We start from the raw sequence: 16489 nt of genomic DNA on the forward strand, positions 1-16489 counted from the left end.
ATGAGCGGTACATTTTTCTGCCTTTACTCAAGATTTTTCTGAATACATACAACTGCTAAGCTCACACAGAGATCAAGGCTTGTTAAGTACTAGCTGGGTGTGGTGGCTCATGCCTGTATTCCCAGCACTTTGGGAGGCTGAGGTGGGCGGATCACGAGGTCAGGAGATCAAGACCATCCTGGCTAACACGGTGAAACCCTGGCTCTACTAAAAATACAAAAAAAGCCGGGGGAGGTGGCGGGCGCCTGTAGTCCCAGTAACTCGGGAGGCTGAGGCAGGAGAATGGCGTAACCTGGGAGACGGAGATTGCAGTGAGCTGAGATTGCGCCACTGCACTCCAGCCTGGGTGACAGAACAAGCCTCTGTCTTAAAAAAAAAAAAAAAAAGTACCAAGCCCACAGGGCTACTACCACTGTTCCGGGTAGCCCACTAAGGACTGGTGCGTAAGCAGGCTTGCACAGCTGTTTGTGATACTGGCTAGAGCTATGGCTGGGGCAAAGCCAAGATCCCATTTTCCCCTCCCTAGATCCCACGGGAGAGAAAGACAGGCAATACTCACCAGTGGGCTTCTTGGGCAGGAGCGTGGAGGGGCTCCTACTGCTTGGGCCAGTTGAGGCAACAGCGGTAGCTGTTGTGGCTTTTGCGACAGTTTGAGTGCTCTTGGATCCAGATCTGGAGGCCGGGGCAGAAGCTGGCTTGGATGGTGAGGCCCGCTTCTCAGGAGCCTTTGCATCTGCAATGGGCTGGAAATAGGTAAGTGGGAGTGAGCCCTGCAGGTCAGCAATAGCCCCAAGGAGTCACGCTACAAGATGCTTCTTTTTTTGTTTGTTTTGTTTTTTGGAGATAGAGTCTTGCTCTGTTGCCCAGGCTGGAGTGCAGTGGCATGATCTCGGCTCACTGCAGCCTCCACCTCCCGGGTTCAAGCAATTCTTCTGACTCGGCCTCCAGAGTAGCTGGGACTACTGGCATATGCCACCACGCCCAGCTAATTTTTTGTATTTTTAGCAGAGACAAGGTTTCACTGTGTTAGTTAGGATGGTCTCGATCTCCTGACCTTGTGATCTGCCTGCCTCAGCCTCCCAAAGTGCTGGGATTACAGGCCTCAGTCACTGCACCTGGACACAAGATGCTTCTATACAAGCATGTACCAGAGAACAGGAGGTACTGTGGGTTCAGCAGCTACTGACAGGAAAATATATATGGTTCTAAGAGCAAAATCCTCCACATAAAGTGGCAAACTAGCCATGCAGGGTGCTGTGTAATCTGAGGACATGCAACAGAGAGTAAAACTACTTCAATCCAACCTGAGCCAGTGAGAATGAATAGCCCTGAAGGGTACATCACCACAACCTACATCTGCCTCCAGATCTACTGCATTATATACTTACATATATATATATACATGTATTTATGTATATATGCATATATATATGCATATACACACACACATATATTTTAATGTAACCTCTGTAGAAATGCCAAAAATACTAATGTATTTAATGTAATAAAATCTAATGTATTATACTTGACCAAAGATTAAACACATACACAAACAAAAACTAAAAATTATGTTCAGTCAAATCAAGCCGTTCTTTTGACTAACACGCACCTACAAAATGCTGAACAGGACTGAGCAGAAAGATGGAGAGGCCACAGGCCAAATCTGGGCCAGAAGTGTGAGTTGCAGCCCTACTCCGGCAAATCACTGAGCCTCTGAGCTTTATTTCCTCATTGGGATAAAGAGATTAGAATGGAGGGTGATGAAGGACCAGCTCTGATAATATGTGATGTCAGGGAATAAAGGAGGAAAGGTCTCAGCACAGAGACGATGAGAAGAGGCAGCCTGAGCAACAGAAGGGATAAAGAGCACTGATATCACAACTACGGTCCGAGAGCAAAAGGGAAAAAGTCTCTCAAGTATAGATGCTTGGCATCTGGACCACTCTAGTTCCTTTTACATGGAGGCTGGGAATGACGTCTCTAGTGAAGAAGCGAAACAATCAATTTAGCCTGGTTTCTATGGGGATAGGGGATGAAGACACTATTTTGATAAACAAATTACCACATTACAAAAGAGAGTACGCCAAATCACAGACACAGTGGGCTCAGCTCTCTTGCTCCAAGAGAAGTGGCTATAAAGAGGGCAGTATGGAGGTAGAGACAAACAGGATATCGTTAAATGGAAAAATCAGCTAAGGAAGTACTTAGAAATTAAGGGCTGGCATCCAATCAAATATTAAGTGTAACTCTGCAAATGTAGGGTAATGACGATTTCCACAAATAAAGGCCCTAAGTATGGTGTGAAGAACTCTAAGGCTGGAATCAGGGGAAGTGATTCTGCTTCCAGCTCTACGGAAACATGTAGGATTTTGGGCACAGGGGTTCCCTTTCCTATCGCTCTAAAATTTGAGGACTAAACCAGATGCTCTCTGGGATGTGCATCAAATTTTTAACACTATGACTATTATTCAGAATAATCTAGCATAGTCTTATTATTTTGCCAGTAAGGGTAATAATGATAAAATAAGTTAGAAAAAAGTTATGTGGGATAGAAATCTCAAAAGGATGTTGCATCTTTTAGATGTCAGGCTCCTGGTTTCAACAACCTGCAGAAGTTAACTGGAGCTATTCTGCTGTTTCCCAATTTACATTTTCTTCTTTGCCAGAATCATAATCTACTTATTTTTTTCTGTATAGGTTTTTTTCTCTCTGTCTCTACAAATCTTTCTACCAAAATAAACTGCAGATGAAGAGGCCACTAGCCAAATCTGGGTTAGAAGCCTGAGCTGCATTCCTGGTTTGGCCCCTTAATTCTAAAGAGTGTTATTGGGCAAATCGCTGGGCCTCTCTGAGCTTTATTTCCTCATCTGGATAAAAGAGATTAGAACAGGACTGGCGCAGTGGTTCATGCCTGTAATCCTAGCACTTTGGGAGGCCGAGGCAGGCGGATCACCTGAGGTCAGGCGTTGGAGACCAGTCTGCCCAATGTGGCGAAACCCCAGCGCTACTAAAAATACAAAAAATTAGCCAGGCATGGTGGCGGGTGCCTGTAATCCCAGCTACTCAAGAAGTTGATGGAGGAGAGTCACTTGAACCTGGGAGGCGGTCCAGCCTGGGCAACAATAGTGAAACTCCATCTCAAAAAAAAAAAAAAAAAAAAAAAGAAAAGACATTAGAACATAGGACCAGCTTTACATGCCTGGCTAGATTTTATCAATCTGTTTCTTATCTAAAAGACAAACATTAATAATTACAATGCAGATCACCCGTTTAGGTCAGCTATATCTTGAAATGCCGTCTAAAAGCTGAATGGCAAAAGGCCATAAAAGAACAGTGGTTGATAGCCCTGGGCCGCAGCACTGGACTCAGCTCCAGCCTCAGATACTGGTTCTGCCATTTAATAGCACTGGACTTTAGGAAGTTTATTTAGCCGGGCGCGGTAGCTCACACCTGTAATCCCAGCACTTTGGGAGGCTGAGGTGGGCGGATCACGAGGTCAGGAGATCGAGACCATTCTGGCTAACATGGTGAAACCCCGTCTCTACTAAAATTACAAAAAACTAGCCGGGCGTGGTGGCGGGCGCCTGTAGTCCCAGCTACTTGGAGGCTGAGGCAGGAGAATGGCGTGAACCCGGGAGGCGGAGCTTGCAGTGAGCCGAGATGGTGCCACTGCACTCCAGCCTGGGCGACAGAGCCAGACTCCGTCTCAAAAAAAAAAAAAAAAAAAAAAAAAAAAAGAAGCTTATTTAACTGAGCTTAGGCTTCCTCACCTATAAAATGAAAATACTGATATCTACGTCATGGGTGATTGAGAGAATTAAGGGTTAATGTATACAGGCCAGGCGCGGTGGCTCATGCCTGTAATCCCAGCACTTCAGGAGGCTGAGGTGGAAGGATCACCTGAGGTCAGGAATTTGAAACCAGCCTGGCCAACATGGCAAAATCCCCTCTCTACTAAAAATACAAAAATTAGCCAGGCAAGGTTGTGGGTGCCTGTAATCCCAGCTTCTCGGGAAGCTGAGGCACGAGAATTGCTTGAACCTGGAAGGCGGAGGTTGCAGTGAGCCCAGAGTGTGCCACTGCACTCTAGCCTGGGTGACAGAGCAAGGCTCCATCTCAAAAAAATAAAAATTTTTAAAAAGTTCATGTATATAAAGCAACTAGTACAGTACATTTCATTTATATGATTTATTATAGAGTGAAATTTCACTAGACACCTCTCCTTCCTCCACTCTCCTCTGTCACCCCCTGCTGCTGCTGAATAAGCAGCAGGGAGGACCTGCGGCCAGGACTCCAGGCACCTCCCCTCTGCCCTCTTATTCAAACCTATTGTTTTCTAAAGATCAAGAAAAGCAACCAACTGGATAAATGAGGATAAGAGAGAAAGCTTTGTAAGATTTTATCGTTACTAGTTTATAAGAGGATTTCTCAGTTTCTTGGCCAGGGTTTCAGCCTAGACTTCAACTCCTAGGTTCCACAGTTTTCTTCACAATATTAAATTAAAAACTGACACTTTAACATGGGAAACTATCTCGTACCATGAATTTAAAGAGTACTATCAGGCTGACCTAAAGGCCCTTCTCAAATGAGACAAGATGTTAAGAAAGGCAGCCACAGCCTCCACTATCCTCTCCTACTGGAGCAATTCTGTAACGCTAATGCTGCTCCAAATGTGACCAGTTTCTGGGCAATACAGAAACCGTGGGTGACCTGGAAAACTGGATGACTTCAGAAGTAGCTCAGTGAGAGGTGGCCTAATGCCCAAAGCAAAGTAAGTTATCACATCATGCTGGAACATGCTGAGATAACCGGGAAGAGCTAGTTATATATCACAATAGTAATAGATAAAACTTCCACAGGATAACAGGGAAAGACAAAGAATTACATTTGATGTGGGAATTATACCAAAAAAGAATATCTAATTGGTATGTGGAGTAGAGGAAACTGGTTAATAAGTGCTTAAATAGGTAAAGAGTAGGTAGCTAGGAGAAAGGAGGAAGAACCTAAGTAGATGGAGTATTACCTCCAAACAGGCCAGGGAAAGGTAAAAGCATAAAAGGGCTTCAAAATGTTAATGGCTGCATCAATGGGCCCCAAATTGATTTCCTTTTCTTTTTTTGGCTGCTCTTTGTGGTGCAGGGGTAACCCATAGGCAGTGCACCCAGAGTAGCCATGCCAATTTTCAAATCACCCTCTCCCCCATTTCCCTTGCCTTTTCCCAATTCCACCAGCCTGATTCTGTTGCCTGTTAGCAACAAGAGTCTGTCTATTTGACACTCAGAAGGGAACAATTTTCCTCGGCACAGTAGTTAGGTGACCACTTACCTTTGGCTTCACGTCTTTTGAAGGTAAGATGGAAGGCCTGGCAGAGGCGACGGCAGGGCGTTTGGGTGGGGCAGCTGGTACTAAGCCTGAAGCAAGGCTCATGGGTTTTTTATTCAACCCACCACTGGTGGTGGGAGCTGGCTGCTTAGGGAGAGAAGTGGGCTGTGTTTTGGCTTTCGATGTTGAAGTCTTTGCAGGTTGAGTGGTGGCCAAAGGCTTTAGGTTGATTGTTGTTTTTTTTTATTTTTTATTTTTATTTTTTAAAGGGCAACATCAAACACACAGAAAAGAATAAAAACAAATTAAAAAAGTATAAATTGCACAATTCAAAGTAAAATTATAAGCAATGAGGATAGATGCAACTTAAAATTAGCATTTCTTTCTTCTGAGCTCAACAAATAATGGAATGAGACCAGGATAGAAAAAGAAAGTGGGGAATAGTTTCTTTTCTCTTTTTTTTTTTTTTGAGACGGAGTCTCACTCTGTCGCCCAGTCTGGAGTGCAGTGGCGATGTCAGCTCACTGCAAGCTCCGCCTCCCAGGTTCAAGCGATTCTCCTGACTCAGCCTCTCAAGTAGTTGGGACTACCGGCATGTGCCACCACGCCCAGCTAATTTTTTGTATTTTTAGTAGAGACAGGGTTTCAAGGTGTCGATGGTCTCATCTCCTAACCTTGTGATCTGCCTGCCTCGGCCTCCCAAAGTGCTGGGATTACAGGCGTGAGCCACCGCACCTGGCCTGGGAATAGTTTCTTAATGATAGTGGCACAAATTCTGGTAGTTTGGCACCTGAAGATTTAATTCAGTAAAACAATTACTTAACTCTTAATAGTTAACTAACTTTTGGTGGCTAAAATAATTCTAAAAGAAAAGCATCGGGAGATGATTGAGCCATTATTAGCTGTATTTTTTTAAATAACTTTTTAATTTTTTGAAGACCCTGGACAATATGCTGAAACTACCTGTACCTTGATGGGACAACAACAGCCACAGCCTGCAGTGTGGCTTTTGAACTTTGCAATAAGTACTAGTTATGTATCTGAAGCTATATGATCCACCTTCAAAATCTGCATTCTCTTTTCGTGAATGGAGATTTCGGAATCTTTTTTTTTTCTTTCACGTAACACTGAGATAATAGCAAACAATTCGGAATTTATTTCAGAATATTTTTGCAATTGTCCTTTTGGTTGTTGTTAAGGGAAGCAGAAACAATCTCTATAGAACTTTTTTTTTTTTTTGAGATGGAGAGCAGTGCAGTGGCATGATCTTGGCTCACTGCAACCTCCAACTCCTTGGTTCAAGTGATTCTCCTGCCTTAGCCTCCTGAGTAGCTATTATAGGCATGCGTCACCACGCCCAGCTAATTTTAGTATTTTTAGTAGAGATGGGATTTCACCATGTTGGCCAGGATGGTCTCCATCTCCTGATCTCGTGATCGGCCCGCCTCGGCCTCCCAAAGTGCTGGGATTACAGGCATGAGCCACCACGCCCGAACTCTACAGAACATTTTTTTACAGATATATAAGATAATAGGGTCAAAGGCTGAGATTTTAAAGTTGGTTAGGCCACTATGGTAAATGAGAATACAAGATATTTTTTACCAAACATGAGGAAGGACAATAATAGCTCAGAAAAAAGAAATTTCATTCGTGATTCAAGCAATAATAGCAGAAGATACTCTTGTTTAAAAATTATGGCAGTAGAAGATAACCACCATTCTGGCACCTACCTTTGTTTTCTTCTCTGGGCTTGGTGGGAGCTCCTTGTTCGGTGGGGTGGTGATGTCATTTCCGGTCCCACTCACAGCAGGCCTCCCTTCTTCCGGCCTGGCTATTCCTAAGGGGAGAGGGTGGGTGAGAATTGTGCTAAGCAAACATTTTTTCATACCCATTTTGAAAATACAAGGTTTAGCAAAGACAGACCACTAACTAGCACTTCATTCTGAAAAAAGTCCACAAGGTTGTGCTGCTGAAATGTGGACAAGACTCCCAAGTTCACACTGTGATGGAGGACAGTTTTAGATTCTTCAGATTCAGGGAGCCTGACCCTGTGGGAAAGCAGTCTAAGTGGCACATGCACAAATGATCAGTGGAAAGAAATGGTCCTTTAAGTTTGGTTTCCCTTCCCTAGAGACCAAAGGGACTCTGTCTTCCAACCACTAGCTCTCCATGCAATAGGACAAAAACCTCTTCTACCAGTCTATCTTTGGAATAAAGGTTGCTGTGAGATGGGATAAGAGCCAGAAGATCATTCAATGACTCCCTTTCCTTCCTTTCCCTATAAAGAACCACTTTATGGAGGATGTGAGATTAACCTGATCTAGTTCTAACAGTGACCCAGATTTCCAACAAGGCTGAGGAGACCCATGGAACCAGACTCAGGGCCAGAAATAAGTCTCCTACCTAAGGCAACATAGCCTCCTCTCTGTGGAGAGGTTACTTCAGATTTCAACAGTACTATAACTGAGAGCATTAAAATACCGTGAAATATATAACCTTGCTGTGGGCAAGGCGTTTCTAACTGTCACAAAGTCAAGAAGCCACAAAAGTTTGACTAAAGAAAAATGAAAAACTTCAACGTGGCAGAAAACAAAATAAGACAAAACACTATAATAAAAGTCAAAGGGCAAATGACAAACAGAAGAAATACTTGACCCTCATACCAAAGACAAAGAGCTTAGTCTATAAATCACTACCACAAATCAGTAACTGCTACAAAGGCCAATAATCCACTGGGGAAAATGACCAAAACAATGTGAACAGACTTTATAGAAAAGAGAAACAAAGTGTTTTGAAACTATGAAAAGATGTACAATGTTAAGTATAAAAAAAATAAAAATTAAAACCCCACTGAAATGCCATTTTATTTTATTTTTTGAGACAAAGTCTCGCTCTGTCACCCAGACTGGAGTGCAATGGTGCAATCTCGGCTCACTGCAACCTCTGTCTCCCCTGTTCAAACAATTCTGCCTCAGCCTCCCAAGTAGCTGGATTACAGGCATGCGCCACCACACCCGGCTAATTTCTGTATTTTTAGTAGAGACAGGGTTTCACCATGTTGGCTAGGCTGGTCTCAAACTCCTGACTTCAAGTGATCCACCCACTTCGGCCTTCCAAAGTGCTGGGATTATAGGCTTCGTGAATCACCATGCCTGGCCTGAAATGCCATTTTAACACTAACATATTGTCAAAAGTCCTAAAATTTTAAAATAACTATTGAGAATAATATGGGGAAATATATTTGGGAGGTATGTGAACTGCTATGACCCATAGGCAGGGCTGCCTGGCAGTGTCATTTTCTGAAAATTACAAGGACAGACAAATTCTAATCCAGAAAACCAGTTTTTAGTAATTTATCCTAGAAGTGTATTTACACATCAGCAAAATAGTAAATGTGCAAGGTTTCTACCAGATCATTGTTTCTAAAAGCAAAAGAACAATCCAGAAGTCCGTTAATAGAAAACTGGTTATTATGGTAGAAATATCAATGTAATCTCTGAATGTGAAAAAATAAAGCATGGAGAAATTCTTTTATGATTACTATGCAATGGTCTCTATTAAAAAAAAAACAACAAAGCATAAGTATAATGTGAAACCATTGGTCTTGAAAAGGGATGGGGGAAAAGATATTGCAAATATACTTGTATATGCATTTTAAAAGAATCTTTGAAAGGATTGTAATTAAACAACATTATTGAGGGAAAGGATGGGACACAAAACTGGGGAGGTTAGGAGGCTTGAAACTTTGAGAAATAATTACAGATTCACAGGAAGTTGCAAAGAAATACATAGGGAAGGTCCCTGTGTCCGCTTTTACCCAGTCTCCCCAAGTGTTGACATCTACGTAAATACAGTATACTATCAAAACCAAGAAACGGAGACAACCCACAGAGCCTACTCAGATTTTTCGCTTTACGTGCACTCATTTGTGAGTGTGTGTGTGTGTGTGTGTAGTGCTATGCAACTTTATCAAGTGTAGCTTTGTGTAACCACCACCACCTCAGCCTCCCAAAGTGCTGGGATTACAGATTACCTGGCCTGGATTGGGTGGTTACAATCAATAGGGCTCCTTCATGTTACCCCTGAATATGAGTATCTACCCCACTCCCTTTCCAATCCCTAAATATATGGCAACTACTATGTTCTCCATCCCTATAATAACTTCCAGTACACTATATTTAAAAGTAGATATCCTGGCCTTGTTCCCAATCTTAGATAGAAAGCATTCGCTTATTCACCATTAAATATGATGTTAGCTGTAGGCTTTCTGTAGATGCTCTTTGTCAAGTTAAATTTAAAGTTTCTCTCTATTCCTACTTTGCTGAAAGTTTTAACATGAATGGCTATTTGATTCTCTTAAATGATTTTTCTGTGTTTACAATTTATTTTCTTTAGACTATGATATAACAGATTACTTGTTTTTTTTGAGATGGAGTCTCACTCTGTCGCCCAGGTTGGAGTGCAGTGGTGCGATCTCAGCTCACTGCAAGCTCTGCCTCCCACCATTCTCCTGCCTCAGCCTCCCAAGTAGCTGGGACTACAGGAATGCACCACCACACCCGTCTTTTTTTTTTTTTTTTTTATTTTTAGTAGAGACGGGGTTTCACCGCATTAGCCAGGATGGTCTCGATCTCCTGACCTCGTGATCCGCCCGCCTTGGCCTCCCAAAGTGCTGGGATTACAGGCGTGAGCCACCGCACCTGGCCGACAGATTACTTTTGATTATTGCACTAACCTTGTATACCTGAAATAATTCCAGTTTCAGTTTTTTTTTTTTTTAAGAGATGAAGTCTGTCACCTAGGCTGCACTACAGTGGCGTAATCACAGCTCACTGCCACCTCGAGCTCCTGGGCTCGAGAGACCCTAATGCCTCAGCTTTCCAAGTAGCTGGGACTACCGATACGTGCCACCATACCATTTACAAAAAAATTTTTTGAAGAGATGGAGGTCTTGCCATGTGGCCCAAACTGACTGGTCTCAAGCAGTCTTCCCACATTGGCTTCCCAAAGTGCTGGGATTACAGGCAAAAACCACCATGCCCCATCATAATTTCAATCTTTTCAATTGATTAAAGTTGGTTTTATGATCCAAGATCCATCTTGGTGAGTGTGTAGGGGACACCCGGGAAGAATGTATATTCTGTCACTGAGTGGAATTTCTATCAATGTCTATGAGATTTTGTTGTCTGATGGCACTGTTATATCTTTACTAACATTCTGTCTAGTAGTTCTATCAATTGTTCACAGTGGGACACAGAAGTCCCCAACTGTAATTGTGACTTTGTGTACTTCTCCTTTTAGCTCTGTCAGTTTTTGTTTCACGTATCTTGACACTCTGTTTCTGGGTGTATACATTTAGAACTGCTAAGTTTTCTCAGTGGGATTGATCCTTTCTTCTTTTCTCTGACATCTACTTTGTCTGGTGTTAGTCACTCCAGGCCAGGTAATCTGTAATCCCAGCACTTTGGGAGGCTGAGGCAGAGGATTACTTGAGGCCAGCAGTTTGAGACTAGCCTGGGCAACAAAATGAGACTTCTCTCTACAAAAATCAAAAGAAAATTAGTGGAGCATGGTAGTGCATGCCTATAAGACTCAGCTACTTGGGAGGCTGAGGTGGGAAGATTGCTTGAGCCCAGTGAGTCAAGGCAACAAGAAAAAACAACTATATATATGTATATACACACACACACACATATATATATACACACACAAAATAATTATATATAGCTATTGTTACTTTAAAAAATTAACATATTTCTTTCCATCTTTTAATTTTCAACCTACCTATGTCCTTATGTTTGTTATGCATCTCTTGTAGATAACATATACTTAGGCAATTTTTTTTTTCTTTTTAAGACAGGTGTGATCATGGCTGACTGTACTCACTGTAGCTTCTACCTCCTCGGCTCAAGCGATCCTCCTACTTCAGCTCCCGAATAGCTAGAACCACAGGCATGTGCCACCATGCCCGGCTAATTTTAAAATTATTTGTAGAGATGGGTTCTCCTTGTGTTGCTCAGGCTGGTCTCGAATCCTAGGCTCAAGTGATCCTCCTGCCTCAGCCTCCCGAAGGGATTACAGGCAGGAGCCACTGTACCTGGCCTACTTGAGACATTTTTTTTAAAAAATCTACTCTTCCAATCTTTGTCTTTTAATTGTAGTACTCAGACCATTTGCTTCTAAAATAATTCCTGATGGTCAGGTACATCCATTCAGCACTTTGGGAGGCCGAGGTGGGCTTATCACCTGAGGTCAGGAGTTGGAGATCAGCCTGGTCAACAGGGTGAAACCTTATCTCTACTAAAAATACAAAAATTAGCCGGGTGTGGTAGTGGGCGCCTGTAATCCCAGCTACTCAGGAGGCTGAGGCAGGAGAATCACTTGAACCTGGGAAGCGAAGGTTGCAGTGAGCTGAGATCGCACCACTGCACTCCAGCCTGGGTAACGAGTGAAATTCCATCTCAATAAATAAAAAATGAAATAAAGTAAAATAATTACTGCTATGTTAGGGCTTAAGTCTGATATTTTATTTTTTATTTGTTCTCTTTCTCATTTCTCTGTTTCACTTTCTTGCCTTCCAGTTGGTTACCTGAACATTTTTAATCTTTTTAGTTTCCTTTTTTCATTTTTTCAAATTATGTCTCACCCAAGGTTACCTGAACATTTTTTAGAATTCTATTTTTATTAAAAAAAAGTTTTTGAGTATATTGCTTTGTATATAGTTTTCTTAGTGGTTGCTCTAGGTATAACAATATACATACAACAAACTGGTATCAATGTTCTACTACTGTTTTTTTCTCTAGAGATGGGGTCTCACTGTGTTGCTCAGGCTGGTCTCAAACTCTGGGCTCTAGTGATCCTACCATCTTCAGCCTCCTGAGTAGCTGGGGCTACAGGTGCACACCACCACACCCAGCTATGTTGTACTACTTTGAGTGACCTACTGGATGGAACCTTACTTCCATTTAGGACCCTTTATTTTCTCCCTACTTTAAATTTTTTTAAAGACAGAGTCTCACTCTGTCGTCTAGGTCGGAGTGTAGTGGTGCAATCTCGGCTCACTGCAACCTCTGCCTTCTAGGTTCAAGTGATTCTCATGCCTCAGCCAACCAAGCAGCTGGGATGACAGGTGTGCACTACCATGCCTGGCTAATTTTTCTTTTTATCTTTAGTAGAGATGGGGTTTCGTCATGTTGCCCAGGCTGGTCTCAAACTCCTGGCCTCAAGTGATCCACCCACCTTGGTCTCCAAAAGTGGTGGGATTACAGGTGTGAGCCACTGCGCCCAGCCTTAAGATATGTCTTAAGTGTTTCCTCTTCACAGATTAAGCACTACATCAGATAGTATCACAATTTGTGCTTCAAATATGATTTATGATTTTAAAAAATTCATGAGGAGATAAGTCTATTATATTTCCTTTTTTTTTTGAAGACCTAGTTTCGCTCTTGTTGCCCAGGCTGGAGTGCAATGGCATGATCTTGGCTCACCACAATCTCCGCCTCCCAGGTTCAAGCGATTCTCTTGCCTCAGCCTTCCTGAGTAGCTGGGATTACAGGCATGAGCCACCACGCCCGGCTAATTTTGTATTTTTAGCAGAGATGGAGTTTCTCCATGTTGGCCAGGCTGGTCTCGAACTCCCGACCTCAGATGATCCGCCTGCCTCGGCCTCCCAAAGTGCTGGGATTACAGACATGAGCCACCATACCTGGCTATTTCCATATTTTTACCCATTCCATTGTTGTTCTTTTATTTCTGAAATTCCAAGCCGCCTTCTGTTACCATAACTTATCTTTTTTTTAATCTTTAGCCCTTCTCTAAGGGTATGTCTACTAGCAACAAATTCTTAGTTTTCCTTTATCTAAAAATGTCTTTTTTATTTATTTCCCCTTCATTCCTGATGGATTGTTTTACCAAATAATTTGCAGTTGACAGTTCTTTTGACACTTGAAAAATGTGCCACTTCTTTCTGCACTCCCCAGTTTCTGATAAGAAACAGGCTGTCATTTAAATTGCTGTTTCCTCAGTACCATAAGGAAGGTTAAAAAAGAAAATTGCTGTTTCCCTAATGCATCATATCTCTTTGCTTGTTCTTAAAGATTTTTGTCTTTAGTTTAAAAAAGTTTAATTATGAAAAGTCATGGCATGGATTTCTTCGCATTTATTCTATCTGGTATTTGTTCAGTTGCTTGAATCTATAAATTTTGCCTTTTGTCAAATTTGGGAAGTTTGTAGTCATTATTTCTTTGAACAGTTGTTCAGCCTTGCATCCTTGCTCTTCTCCTGCGATTCTGATGATACATATGTTAGATCTTTTGTTGTTATCCCATGGGTTTGAAGATATGTTTTTTCCTTGTAGACCTTTTTTCCTCTGTTGTTCAGATTGAATAAATCCTATTGATCTGTCCCCAACTTCACTGATTCTGTCCTCTGTTATCTGCAGTCTGCTGCTGAGCCCATATAAGTTTTTAAATTTAATTATTGTATTTTTCATATCAACAATTAACATTTGGTTCTTTTTATGTAACTTCTATTTCTTTGCTGAGGGTTTTAGTTTTCATTTGTTTCAAGAGAATTCATAACTGCTTGTTAAAGTACTTTTATGATGGCTGCTTTAAAATTCTAATTTTGTACTTTAGCATGCAATCATCCTGTTGATATTGTTTATATTTAGTCTATAGGTTATGACTGTAGTTCTGATGACAATTTGGTTTCTAGAGTCCTTGCAATGCAATTATGGCCTGTTGTGTTCTGGTTTTGCTAAGGTTCTAACTAATCCCTTTTGGTACTGCCTGAAAGGGCTGTAGGGACTTACCTGGGCCACCCAGTGTCAGCACATAGGGGCTGAGTGATGCTGGAACCACAGACTAGACACAACTTCCTCTGGACTGCTCTCTGGCTGCCTGGGACAGGCAGACCTCCTGTTTGATCTCTGCTGGGGTTGCTGGGAGCAGGAAACACCTACCTTGGGGGCTTTCTCCTGCTAAGGGGAAGGAAGTAGAGGTTTTGAAACCTATGAAAGTCTCCTGCCACTGGGTAGAGGATTACAAGGCACCAGGGCTATAGAAGCCACTGGTGCTGATACCTGGTAGGGGACAGGGGACAGTCCTCCCTGCAGTTGCTGGTGATGTGGGTGGATCGGGCCTACAGCTTCTGCTGAGTGTGGAGTGGACAACAGGAAGGCCCTTATGGTCTGCACTGACACGGTACCCGCAGGCAGACTGAACCCACTATTGGGGATGGGTAGTGAAATAGGGCTCACCACTAGGTCTTTGCTGGTTTTTTTTCTTTCTTGCTTTTTTGGCAATAGAGAACAGATTTTATTTCTTTTTTTTTTTCAGTCTACGCTTGTTGTTGATTCCAGGTTACAGGCCTCTCTAGTGCCCAGCCAGGGATATGTAGGAGACAAAAAGAAAACCTGGCCGGGCGCGGTGGCTCAAGCCTGTAATCCCAGCACTTTGGGAGGCCGAGACGGGCGGATCACGAGGTCAGGAGATCGAGACCATCCTGGCTAACATGGTGAAACCCCGTCTCTACTAAAAATACAAAAAACTAGCCGGGCGAGGTGGCGGGCGCCTGTAGTCCCAGCTACTCGGGAGGCTGAGGCAGGAGAATGGCGTGAACCCGGGAGGCGGAGCTTGCAGTGAGCCAAGATTGCGCCACTGCACTCCAGTCTGGGCGACAGAGCGAGACTCCACCTCAAAAAAAAAAAAAAAAAAAAGAAAACCTAGGGGATGGGTGCAGTGGCTCACGCCTGTAATACCAGTACTTTGGGAGGTTAAGCAAGGAAGATCACTTGAGGTCAAGAGGTCGAGGCTAGCCTGGGCAACATAGCAAGACCCCATCTCTACCATTAATCAATCAACCAATTGATCAATCCCAGGGAATTCACTGCCCTGTCATTCCTCAAGTCCTGAGATCCCTACCAGGTTTGCCTTCTTTCTACCTCATATTCTTTTATGGAATTATCTTCAATTATTTCCAGAGTATTTAGTTGTGTTTATAGGGAAGGAGAGGAAAACAATGAGTTGATACCATCTTGTCTTGGTAGGAGGTTTTCTTAATGAAGAGCACTTTGTACTTTTTGATATTTGAACCATATGTACTTAAGAGTCAAAAACTGAGCATTTTTATAGTTTTAAAATGTAATGGGGAAAAACCATAGCCAACAACTGCACAAATTTGGTAATGCCTTTGTTCTACAGCAAGCTCAAAGAAGATCTTACTTGTGTAACTAGCTGCCATTGGCTCCAGACCCTATAAATATTTTTCAATAAGCTCAGCATTTTCAGTAAACAACATGAATACTTCATAAAGTTGCACTGTCTATGATATAGGCATGCAGTAACTCAACCTGTACAAATAAATGTAACTGCGCATAAGCAGAAACTGCTTTCTCTCTCCCAGATGGTAGCTCTCAACAAGCTCCCTCCCTTGCCTCATGGATATATCAGGCAACTTCTTTTTTGTTATTTGTTTTGAGACCTGATCTTGGTCTATCTCCCAGGCTGGAGCACAGTGGCACCATCTTGGTTCACTGTAGCCTCATCCTTTCGGGCTTAAGTGATCCTCCCACCTCAGCCTCCCAAGTAGTTGGGACTATAGGTACGTGCCACTATGCCTACCTGAGATTTGTATTTTTTCTTAGAGATGCGTTTTTTGCCATGTTGCCCAGGCTGGTTTCAAACTCCTGGTCTCAAGTAATCTGCCTGCCAAGGCCTCCCAAAGTGCTGAGATTACAGGCATAAGCCACCAAGCCCAGCTATCAGGCAATTTCTAGAGACCACCATCTACATATCCCCAGAGTTTCACAAAAGAATATGTGAAGTGGGCCAGGCGTGGTGGCTCACGCCTGTAATCCCAGCACTTTGGGAGGCCAAGGCAAGCGGATCATGAAGTCAGGAGATCCAGACCGTCCTGGCTAACACGGTGAAATCCCGTCTCTACTAAAAATACAAAATAAAAACTAGCTGGGCGAGGTGGCAGGCACCTGTAGTCCCAGCTACTTGGGAGGCTGAGGCCAGGGAATGGCATGAACCCGGCAGGTGGAGCTTGCAGTAAGCTGAGATCGTGCCACTGCACTCCAGCCTGGGTGACAAAGCGAGACTCCATCTCAAAAAAAAAAAAAAAAAAGTGTGTGAAGTGGAACTCATTAACTCCTTCACTCAAC

The 16489-nt window shown here is 42.8% G+C and overlaps 1 protein-coding gene across 24 annotated transcripts in view; it reads right to left on the bottom strand.

Annotated features, from left to right (window-relative positions):
* Nucleotides 1–16489, bottom strand: part of MAP4 (microtubule associated protein 4) — a 231241-nt gene that overhangs the window by 20380 nt on the left and 194372 nt on the right. For all 24 annotated transcript variants that reach the window (XM_033205644.1, XM_033205816.1, XM_033205806.1 and 21 more), the window contains 3 exons: nucleotides 7053–7159; nucleotides 5326–5541; nucleotides 560–743 (listed from right to left, as the gene is read on the bottom strand). In XM_033205644.1, the coding sequence (XP_033061535.1) occupies nucleotides 560–743; nucleotides 5326–5541; nucleotides 7053–7159 (507 nt within the window). The remainder of the gene's footprint in view (nucleotides 1–559; nucleotides 744–5325; nucleotides 5542–7052; nucleotides 7160–16489) is intronic.

The sequence above is a fragment of the Trachypithecus francoisi genome, unplaced genomic scaffold (assembly GCF_009764315.1).
Source record: "Trachypithecus francoisi isolate TF-2019V2 unplaced genomic scaffold, Tfra_2.0 Lachesis_group0, whole genome shotgun sequence".
Lineage (NCBI taxonomy): Eukaryota > Metazoa > Chordata > Mammalia > Primates > Cercopithecidae > Trachypithecus > Trachypithecus francoisi.